We start from the raw sequence: 10,725 nt of genomic DNA on the forward strand, positions 1-10,725 counted from the left end.
CTCCCTCTAGGTCCATCCCTCCCTCTCTCCGTCACAGATCTACTCCATTCTTTCTTACCCCTGAATACTTCTACTATACTACCCCACACACCCCACCCCCCCAACCCCCAACACACAACCCTCACTACTTTCTCTCAATTGTACAACAGCGCCCCCATCTTCCATGCAGGCACACCTGGGGTACTACAATTGCCACAAACAAAATATCAATTAATCAATTTACCGTAATAACAATCATACCAATAATAATATTAATAATAAGAAGAATAATACAAAGGAAGAAAACAACTGTGTGCAAGTAAAAAAAAAAAAAAGGAGAGTAAACAAATTCATTTGAGAAGAATGAGGTGAAACAAGTTTGATGACGCTCTGCCCTTATTAAATAACCTTATGGATGAACAATCACTCCAGTAACGGAAAACGTTTAAATTAAATAACTCGATAAGAACATTGAGCACAAACCAGCTAACCCCGAGGCTACAGAAAATCTGTTCTCCTCTTCAGACAGGAAGTTATGTCCACTATTTAACCACGGTAATCGTCGCACATAAAAATGGTGTTATCCTGCAGAGCTAAAGTCTGGCTGGGCTTAACTTAGGGATCTCCACTGCATCATTGTGTAAGGTGTAGAATAAAGCATTCTTAAAAAATAAAACATAGATTTATCATTTTCAAAACAGAAAGACGTTTGTGTGCTATTTTAAACTGTATAGTGCAGTGAAATAGGAATTATTAATGTAAGTTTTAATCTATCTTTGAGCGTAAAAGCCTCCATCTAAGATGCATCTGCTAAGCCTTTGCTAAACTGAGACTGTTAAACTGATTGACAATTATTGATCATTGATGTTCAGGCTGACTTGAAGGACCTGTTGGACAGTGACCGACACTGGGACGCTCTTTACCTTTCTTCCCCTCTCTCTTCCCCTCTCTCTTCCCCTCTCTCTTCCCCTCTCTCTTCCCCTCTCTCTTCCCCTCTCTCTTCCCCCCTCTCTTTCTCTGTCTCTTTCCCCCTCTCTTTCCCTCTCTCTTTCCCTCTCTCTTTCCCTCTCTCTTTCCCTCTCTCTCCACGTCTGTTTCCCTGTTCTTCCCCTTCTCCCCATCCACTAGTCACTCCTTTATCTTCAAGAACGTTTCTGAGAATATGTCTGGCACCTTTAAGGAACAGAAGGTGGAATGGTAATGTCAAATAAATTCTACAGTACTCCTCCCTTTCCCAAAAACAACAACAACAACAACAGCAAAAAAAATATACAGGAGAGCATTCAAGACACAAGTGAGAGCGATGTTCAATCAAACCTGCACAAGTTTTCCAGGGAACGAACCACAGGAAAGGGTACAAGAAAAAGTGAATTTCTCCTTTTGTAATTCGATTCTGTTGAATGTGTGTGTGCCTGTGTGTATGCCTGTGTGTGTCTAACTGACTTATATTTCTGAATATTCACTCTAGTGGTATAATAGGAATTGAAACAATCCCAGAAACAGGTTTCTTTGGACAGGTTTGGTCAAACAAAGCCTTGAGTTTTGTAAGATCCCTTAGCTGAAGTTTCAGAACCCAGACAGAACCCAATAAGGTTCTGAAAGACAATGTGAGTATTAAGATGAGAACCCACACAGGGTTACTGTTAGACAGAGTCCGATCTCCACCCTCTTCCTCCTTCTCCTATCTGTCTCTCTCCTCTCTCCTCTCACTCCTCTCTCTCCTCTCTCCTCTCACTCCTCTCTCTCCTCTCTCTCCTCTCTCCTCTCTCATTTCTGTCCTTTTCTCTGATTGTCTCAGACTGCTGTTGATCTTACGACACATCTCTCTACACTTTCAGTTTCTATCTTTCTTTCTTTTCATCCCTCCCTTTCTCCCCCACCCCCATCTTCCTCTCTTCTCCCTTTCTGCCCTCCATCATCCTCCTCCCACTTTTCCCTCCCGTTTCATCCCTCTCCCCTCTCTATCCCCTCCCTGCACCTCCATCCCTTTCTCCTCCTTCCCTTTCTTCACTCCCAGAAGATGTTAGTGATGTCAGAGTCCAGGCTGTAGATCCAGACCAATAGCGGCGCAGATACCAGCACGAATGACCACGACACGCCACTAAGGGCTCGGCCCAGGGGGGCCGTCAACACGCCCACCAACCCCCCGTTGGCGTTGGGCTGTCCGGCCGCCGCCCTCCGGCGCCGTTCCCTCTCCTCGTCCTGGCGGTCCAGGTCGTTGCCCGGCTCGATGTAGTTACGCGCCAGGAACTTGAGGGCCTCGTCCATCAGGATGACAGGAAGTGACATCTTCAGCACCACCACCCACTGGGGCCATGACAGGGGCCTGATCTGGAAGACCACCTGAGGGACGGATGGACGGATGAATGGAAGGAGGGAGAGAGTAGTCAGAGGTAATCACATACTGTCTGTGAGGTCACATACACACTCTCTATCAATCAGAAGCACACACAAACAGTTTTTCTCTGTCTCAAACACATACACACACACACACACACACACACAGAGCCAAACTTACAGGCAGGGGGTCGACGTAGAGGATGAGGAAGTGCAGAGCCATGGACAGACAGATGGCTCCCACCAGCCAGGGGTTTGACCAGGGAGGCATCTTCAGCAGGGACTGGTTCTCAGACAGGCTGGCGCACACACACACACCCACACACACACACAAAGGGAAACATGGTTGATTACCAGATAATCATACTGTATAATTAATGTACATTGCATAACGAAGAACAGTAGAACAACCCTGTCAGATCCGATTGTGGAGAACAAAGCCTTATGGGAGATGTAGTTTTTGAGCCTACCTGTTCAGGGCGTTGCACATCTCTATGGTAACGAGCACAGACAGGGCCATGGTCATGGGGTAGGGCGACTCGAAGACGGAGCACTGGACACCGGCGAACTCACCGTGTCCCTCGCTGCACTGGAGGTAGTGGGACTAAGAGAGGGGGGGGGGTGGGGGCAGGTCAAAATAAGGTTTTATCGCCTATGTATACATACAGTGCACCTGTTGGTAGGTGAATTAGAGGAGAGAGAGAGAGAAGGGGAATGAGAAAGACACAAGAGAGGGATGGAAGGATATACAAGAGGTGGAGAGAGGGGTGAAGAGAGGTAGATCAAGGGGTGTTACCAGCTGGTAGAAGGAGAGTTTGGGCCCATCGTGAGCGGCCATGAACCACCAGGCTGCTGCTCCTACTGTGGCCGCGCCCACATAACCTGGGCAAGAAAAAGCAGCCAACCAATCAAACAGCCAATCATCCATCTGTAAACTAATCAGGCACTCTAAAGGCTTGATTGATGTCCAGAAGAGCTCATCAGAGACAAGGAGGTCCTGTATACTCACAGCCAATGATGAGGTAGCGGCAGAACAGCCAACCAGAGATGAGGGCCTCCTTGGGGGAGCGGGGGGGGCGGGACATGATGTCCAGGTCGGGGGGGTTGAAGCCCAGGGCGGTTGCTGGGAAACCGTCTGTGACCAGGTTGACCCAGAGTAGCTGGACAGGGATGAGGGCTTCGGGCATGCCGAGGGCTGCCGTCAGGAAGATACTGAAGGAGGAGAGGAGAGAGAGGGAGGGGACGGAGGAGAGGAGAGAGGAGGGGAGAGAGGAACCGAGGAGAGGGGAGATGAGGTATAGTGGGGGCAGAGATCTGGTGTGTATATTTCAATAACCTCCCTCCACTCGTCCATCTATTCACCCATCCCTTGCTCCCTCCTTCCTCCATCTATTCATCTATCCATCCGTCCTCATCCCTCCTCTATCGCGCCATCCCTCCTTACCAGACCACCTCTCCGATGTTGGAGGAGATGAGGTATCTGATGAACTGCTTCATGTTGTTGTAGATGGCCCTGCCTTCCTCCACGGCCGCCACGATGGTGGAGAAGTTGTCGTCCGCCAGGATCATCTCCGAGGCCGACTTGGCGACGGCGGTGCCGCTGCCCATGGCGATGCCGATCTCAGCCTTTTTAAGAGCCGGGGCATCGTTCACTCCATCCCCCGTCTGGAGAGAGGGAGGGGGGAGGAAGGAAAGAGGAGAAAAGGGAAACAAAGTAAGACACAAAACTCACACGCTCACATGCAGTCTCTCTCTAAACACACAGACACACACATTCAGTCTCTCTGTACACTCACACACACACAAGCAGGCTCTCTCTAAACACACACACACTCGTCCAGCTCACCATGGCAGTGATGTCGTTGAGGCTCTGCAGGTACTCCACGATGCGGCTCTTGTGTGTGGGCTCCACCCGGGCGAAGCAGCGACACGTGCGACACGCCTGTCTCTGGAGGTGGGGGGGCAGCTCGTCAAACTCCCGCCCGGTCAGGCCCCCCCCAAACTGGCCCCCCTGGCCCTCCTCCTCCTCCTCCTCCGTGATGATGCCAACACGGCGACAGATAGACAGGGCCGTGCCCTTGTTGTCTCCTGGGAAGGGGTGGATAAGAGGTGTAAGGAGAGTGTGAGAGTGTTTGTGTGTGTTTTTGAGTGTGTGTGTGTGTGTTTTTGTGTGTTTGTTCGTGTTCAGACCCACCGGTGATCATGATGACCCGTATGCCCGCCTGTCGACACTGCCGGACTGCACCAAGTACCTCCTTCCTGGGGGGATCCAGCATGCCCACACAGCCCACGAAGGTCAGGTCCGACTGGAGGGGGGGTGGGAAGGAGGGTTTAAACTAAGTCCAGTACACAGGTACGGTAACCCTATTTCAGGTTGACATGACCCTCTCACCTCGTAGTCAATGAAGCCGGCTGAGTTCTCCAGGTTGAGGGAGCGGGGTTCGGGGGGGGAGTCCCTGGTCGCCATGGCGAGGCAGCGGAGGGTGTCTCGCCCGGCCGCCCACTCTCGGACCGTGGTCTGGAGCTGCTCCCTCGTGGCCGTCGACATCGCCACGCGGGCGCCACCACCCACACGTATCCAACGGCAACGCTCCAGCACGCTCTCGGGGGCGCCCTAGAAGCCAGGAGGAGGTCGAAGGTCAGAGAGAGAGAGAGAGAGAGAGAGAGAGAGAGAGAGAGAGACCTAACCTTGATGAACATCTTGGCCCCTGTGGAGGAGCGGGTCAGCTTGTTGGGGGAGCAGAAGACAGACATGGACTTCCTGTCTCTGGAGAACTCCAACGTCAGCTCCTTCTTCATCAGCTGCTTGATCACCTGGAGAGTGGAAGGGCACTGTAGGTAACACGGAACACACACACAGATATGCATGCACACCAATCACCACAACAAAGACACACACACTTATACATCCCACACACACACAAACTTATACATCCCCCCCACACACACACACACACAAACACACACTTATACATCCCTCCCACACACACACACACACACACATCCCACACACCCCCACAGTCCTTACAGAGCAGCAGGCGGTAGCCCTCTCTGCTGGTGCCAGTCCTCTCATGTCCGTGTCGAACACGTTCATCTTCTCCACCAGGCAGCACAGAGCCGTCTCCGTTGCCTCGCCAACCTTCTCAAACACGCCTTTCGACTGGACACAAACCAAAGGTCAGTTCAGCAGGCGTCCACTACAGATGTGGTGTACTCAGCAGTAGCGTAGTTTGTAGTGTACGTGGTACTCTACTTGGTAGTTTACTTGGTGTAGCTCACCTCACTGTAGTCAAGAGAGGAATCATTGCAGAGAGCGCAGATAGAAGCCATCTCTACCAGCCCCTCATACTGACTACACTTCACTGCTGCACCACCCTTGTACCTGGGAGAGGGCAAGCGAGAGAATGCAACAAAGATGGCAGGATGAGACAGGAGACCAGAAAGAGGAAAAGAAGAGGCCAGAAGGAGAGAAAGATGAGAGGGGAAAAAGAGATATAAAAAGATATCATGAAAGGTTCTCGGCTTTTAGTTTAGTCAGTCAATAACTTCTAAAAAAAAGAGGTTAGTCATGCCGATGATCAAGCACAGTCAGTGTTAAGGTTATCTGTGTATGTGATATTTTAATTTGGAGGAGCTAATGGACTGGTCAGCATCATGTAGTCAAGACATGATCAGCGAGAGGTTAAAGTTCAAAGGTTAAACACACTCACACTTCCCCTTCCGGGGCGTAAGTAGATCCGGTCACCGAGAACTCACTCAGGGCACATCGGTCCCCTGACACGCTGTCCACCACAAACAACTACACACACCACACACATGCATAGACACACGGTTAAGACAGGGTTAGAAGTTCATTGTCAAGGATCAGATCAGAAGGTTAGATCTCACAAAACTAGATAGAGGGTTTATCAGCAAAGACTAAAATGACCTGTGGTGCACGGATCAGATCAGAAGGTTAGATCTCACAAAACTAGATAGAGGGTTTATTAGCAAAGGCTAAAATGACCTGTGGTGTACCTCAAGGAACCTTTTTAGGACCAGTTATTTTGTCTACATGCTACCTCTCCATGCAGCTACCATTCCTCTCCCCTCCCTCTCAGGTTCCCAGTCTCCCTCCCACCTTTTTTACATTTTTTTGCAGACGCTCTTATCCAGAGCGACTTACAGTAAGTACAGGGACATTCCCCCCAAGGCAAGTAGGGTGAAGTGCCTGGCCTAAGGACACAACGTCATTTTGCAGCAACCTTCTGATTAATAGCCCGATTCCCTAACCGCTCAGCCACCTGACTTCCCTTCCCCAGTCTCCCTCACGCCTTCCTCCTCCCCTTGTCTCACCCGGCAGACGGACATCTGGTTGGTGGTGAGGGTGCCCGTCTTGTCGGAGCAGATGACGGAGGTGCAGCCCAGGGTCTCCACTGAAGGCAGGGACCTGACGATGGCGTTCTTCCGGGCCATCCGCCGGGTGCCCAGTGCAAGGCAGGTGGTGATGACAGCAGGCAGGCCTGGAGGGTCAAAGGAACAAGGGGTGGATGGGGTGCAGAGACCAAGAAAGACAGGCTAGATATGTTTTATGATGACGTAATCTGCAGAAATTGTGCTGTCAAGAAAAATAATAGAATAGAGTAAATAGGAGACATTGAAAAAAAGATGAATAGAGAGAGAAAGTGTGAAAGAAAGAAACATGAGAATAAAAGAAAGACAGAAAGAAAGATGGTGAATAGAACAGGTACCCTCAGGGATGGCAGCCACGGCCAGAGCCACGGCGATCTTGAAGTAGTAGACCGCTCCTCTCAGCCAGCTCCCTCCATGGACGGGGTCGTTGAAGTGGCCCACATTGATCCCCCACACCGCCACACATATCACACTGATGACCTGTGTGTGTGTGTGTTCATAATGTTTGTATAAGGAGAGAGGGAGAACAGGACGGAAAGAAAGATGATTAATGAGACACAGCATAAACACAGCAGGCTGGTTCCTACAAGTGGCTTAAATAAATAAAAAAAAGGGGATAGAAATAAATCAAAAAGAAACAAAGACAGAAAGTGTGTCCAGTCCAGATAAGCCCTACCTTGGACAGCTGCTCTCCAAACTGGTCCAGTTTCTGTTGTAGTGGCGTTCTCTCAGGGTCGGTGGCGGCCATCTCATCTCTGATCTTGCCAATCTCAGTTTGCACCCCAGTCGCCACGACAACACCCATGGCTCTCCCCGCCGCGATGTTGGTGCCCTGGCATGACGACATGAACGATTAAAATAATGTTTTATTAAAATGAATATTTACACAATTACAGTTACAAACTGGTCTTCCGCTCTAAACCTGTTCTTGTTTATTTGTATGTATGAAATGATAATTCATCTTCTCTTGTCTAAGTTCAGCTGAGGTTGAGCAGTGTGTGTGTGTGTGTGTGTGTGTGTGTGTGTTTCCATTATCTCCTTCCAACTTCAAAGCATTTCACTGGTGACTCACTGAGAACAGCTGAGTGGAGCCTCCTATCCTACAATTCCACTGATGTTTTATTCAACAAACAGCCAGACCACTGGCAGAATCATCCCTCTGACACACACACGCACACACACACGCAAGCACATACGCACACGCACGCACACAAACAAACAAACATGAAAGAATCCAGGAAAAACTAAAAAGGCGCACATACAAACACACATATACCCATAGACTTGAGGTACACACACACACACTCACAGAAAACAACATGTTCTTCTTGTCCTGGTTGACAGCACGGGGGTCGGGCACAGGGTCAGTGTGTTTGAGCACAGATACAGACTCCCCCGTCAGAATGGACTGGTCCACTCTCAGCGTGGTGGAGCGGATGGAAGTCAGACGGATGTCGGCTGGAACCTTGTCACCAACTGAGGGGGAGACAGAGAAGAAGGTGGAGGCCATCAGTTATCGAAAGTCAAAAATTATATTGACGGTACAAAATTATGAAATGAACAGAATATAGGAAGATATTGTTGGTAACTTAAAAAGAGGTGCGTTTTTATGATAGCATCTCTCCGATGTTCTTTTAGGTGACAGATTGAACAAGAAAATCGGTGAATAGTGAAAGTTGGGTCAAAGTTCCTGCGGCCAAAGAGGCCAACTGTCAACTGTCACATTTTTTAAATGAGAGATGACTGACTGAGATAAGCATGAAAGTTGTATAAAACATCAACAATGTGTTCCATCAGCTCATTACGTCCTCTTGTGTTTCCTGTCAACGAAGGCTAGTGTCACGAGGTTCCCATGCTCTTTACGTCTGCTAACATCCCTACTGAGAAACCGAGTCCCACACACACACACACACACACACGTGCCCAAGCACACATAAACACACATGAATAACACTCAGGCCTGTTTCCACTGTAACTCTGAGAGGGGTTTAAAATAGACGATTGTCTAGAGGATTCAGCAGTCCAAACCCTTCAGGCCAAGCTACTGCTCAAAGTGACACAGAATTTACAACCACCCTGATAATATCTGGGGCAGAAATACTCTGAAGAAAACATGGTGGGAAGACGAGTTTGGATCTTTGGCCTTGGCTGATTCCCAGCCTGGGAGTTGTAGTTCTTGTAATGTGTCTTGCCAGTGTATGCATGACCACTGACAAACTTCCAAAACTGACAAATTTCCCAAAAAACACCGGAGAGTTTATTTCCATCAAGCATGCAAAAGAAGGGCAAAGATCCTTTCGAGAAAGATTAAAATGTTTCAAGGGCTGACTAAACAATCTTGTTGCACTGTTATTTCTAAATGGTATACTCAACCAGTCCTCGCTGGAATTGAACACTGGTGTTGGAGTGCCAAAATGTCCCTTGTGTCCTATTCTCTTGTGTCCTACAACCTTGCAACCTAGTCCCTAGTTGATTCCTCCAGGAGAGGGTTTCATTGCAAATGAGCCTCCTTTCCCCCTAGCTCCTATTCCCTAACCTCCTATTCCCTAACCTCCTACCCTGTAGCCACTGGGTAGAATCAAGAGTGAAAATGTCAAAAAAAATTGTCGCTTTTAAATTCCACCTCCTCCAAGTCACTGGGTATGCCGTCTCAGAAGTGCCGTCTCAGAAAAGGAAAGTTGGATTTGTAGTTTTTACCTGCCACCTCCACAATGTCTCCAGGTACAATGTCTCTGGCTCGGACTCTCTGGACGCTCTTCCTGTCCTGGCGGTAAACCTTCCCCATCTCCGGCTCGTACTCCTTCAGAGCTTCGATGGCATTCTCAGCATTACGCTCCTGGAGCACGCACACACACACACACACAAATACATAAACATGGTGTTATTAAATACCCAATACAGGCCTAATACAATATTAACGATATTATATCGACAAATTCATCATAAACAAAGTGTTGTTGTTTACCTGCCAGACCCCAACAATAGCATTAGCGATGAGGATGAGAAGAATGACGAAGGGCTCCACGAAGGCTGTGATGGTCCCCTCCCCCTCCTCGAACCAAGCTAGAGTCTAAGATGAGGAGGCAGGGGAAGAATGTAAATCTTGATTGTTTATGCTTCCCTGAGTGTGCGTATGTGTGAGTGTTTATAAATGCGTGGGTGAGTGACTGTGTGTGTGTGTCCTTACAAAGGAGACATGGATTGAGAATGCACATCTTAAATGTGAATGCTTCTAATATTTGTGTGTGTGTGTGTGTGTGTGTGTGTGTCCTTACAAAGGAGATGCATGCAGCAAGCAGAAGGATCCTGACAAGCAGATCCTCAAACTGCTCCAGAACCAGTTCCCATAGTGACTTTCCTGGAAACACAGAGGAGAAAAATCACCACAGAGAACAAAGAGAGGGGGATTGACAAAGGAGGAGGTAAGTAGAAGGGAGAGAACATGAAGCCTCTTACCTTCTTCAGCTGGTAATTCTAAAAAATCCAAGAGTCAACAGAGAGAGAATGAAATAAAGACACACATTAGTTGGCGTCATGACAAGATAATAGTGAATACAAATGTCACCAAGGTCAGTGTGTTTTAAGGGGGAGGGGGTTGAATAATAGATCAAGGGTTATAAGGAATTAAATGAAAGGTCAGAGGTTAGAGGCAATAAGGTATCCAAGGTCTCACCGTTTGGTCCCCATCTCTCCCTGCTCTTCCTCAGCTGCTCACAACTGAGGCCTGTGGATTCGTTTACACTGAAGTACCCCAACACCTCCTCTACCGTCTTCGTATGGGCATTATCCATCCCTGAGAGAGAGGGGGGACCGGAAGACAAACAAATAGAGAAGAGGGGGTGTTGGAGAGAGGAGGGTTGAATAAGGTAGGGGGGGAGTGAGTGAGAGGAAAAATAAAGTTGACACAGGTACCAAAGTCTTAAGAACACACGCACATTTAAGTTTGACATTACTGACTAAGACATTTTCCCGAAACACTCGACAAATCTCAGAAAGATTAAGAACAATGTCCATCTT

At 48.6% G+C, this 10,725-nt stretch overlaps 1 protein-coding gene across 3 annotated transcripts; it reads right to left on the reverse strand.

Moving 5' to 3' along the window:
- Positions 1 to 112: 112 nt before the first annotated feature.
- si:dkey-28b4.8 (sarcoplasmic/endoplasmic reticulum calcium ATPase 2) lies at positions 113 to 10,499 on the reverse strand. Of its 3 annotated transcripts, XM_062478657.1 has the most exons (24): positions 10,382 to 10,499; positions 10,165 to 10,182; positions 9,984 to 10,066; positions 9,674 to 9,778; positions 9,406 to 9,544; positions 8,018 to 8,184; positions 7,385 to 7,540; positions 7,047 to 7,188; positions 6,777 to 6,818; positions 6,652 to 6,680; positions 6,027 to 6,115; positions 5,596 to 5,698; positions 5,345 to 5,476; positions 5,005 to 5,130; positions 4,709 to 4,930; positions 4,511 to 4,622; positions 4,163 to 4,404; positions 3,761 to 3,981; positions 3,326 to 3,528; positions 3,113 to 3,198; positions 2,787 to 2,920; positions 2,498 to 2,615; positions 1,069 to 2,322; positions 113 to 942 (listed from the first exon to the last, which is right to left on the reverse strand). In XM_062478657.1, the coding sequence occupies exons 1-23, from the start codon at positions 10,497 to 10,499 to the stop codon at positions 1,987 to 1,989; spliced, it is 3,123 nt and encodes a 1,040-aa protein (XP_062334641.1). In that variant the 3' UTR covers positions 113 to 942; positions 1,069 to 1,986. The 3 variants fall into 3 exon arrangements, with proteins under 3 accessions (XP_062334641.1, XP_062334639.1, XP_062334640.1); XM_062478655.1 differs by having other exon boundaries at positions 6,652 to 6,818; XM_062478656.1 differs by having other exon boundaries at positions 113 to 954; positions 6,652 to 6,818.
- Positions 10,500 to 10,725: the final 226 nt, after the last annotated feature.

This window comes from Osmerus eperlanus, chromosome 14 (genome assembly GCF_963692335.1).
Source record: "Osmerus eperlanus chromosome 14, fOsmEpe2.1, whole genome shotgun sequence".
Taxonomy (NCBI): Eukaryota; Metazoa; Chordata; class Actinopteri; order Osmeriformes; family Osmeridae; genus Osmerus; species Osmerus eperlanus.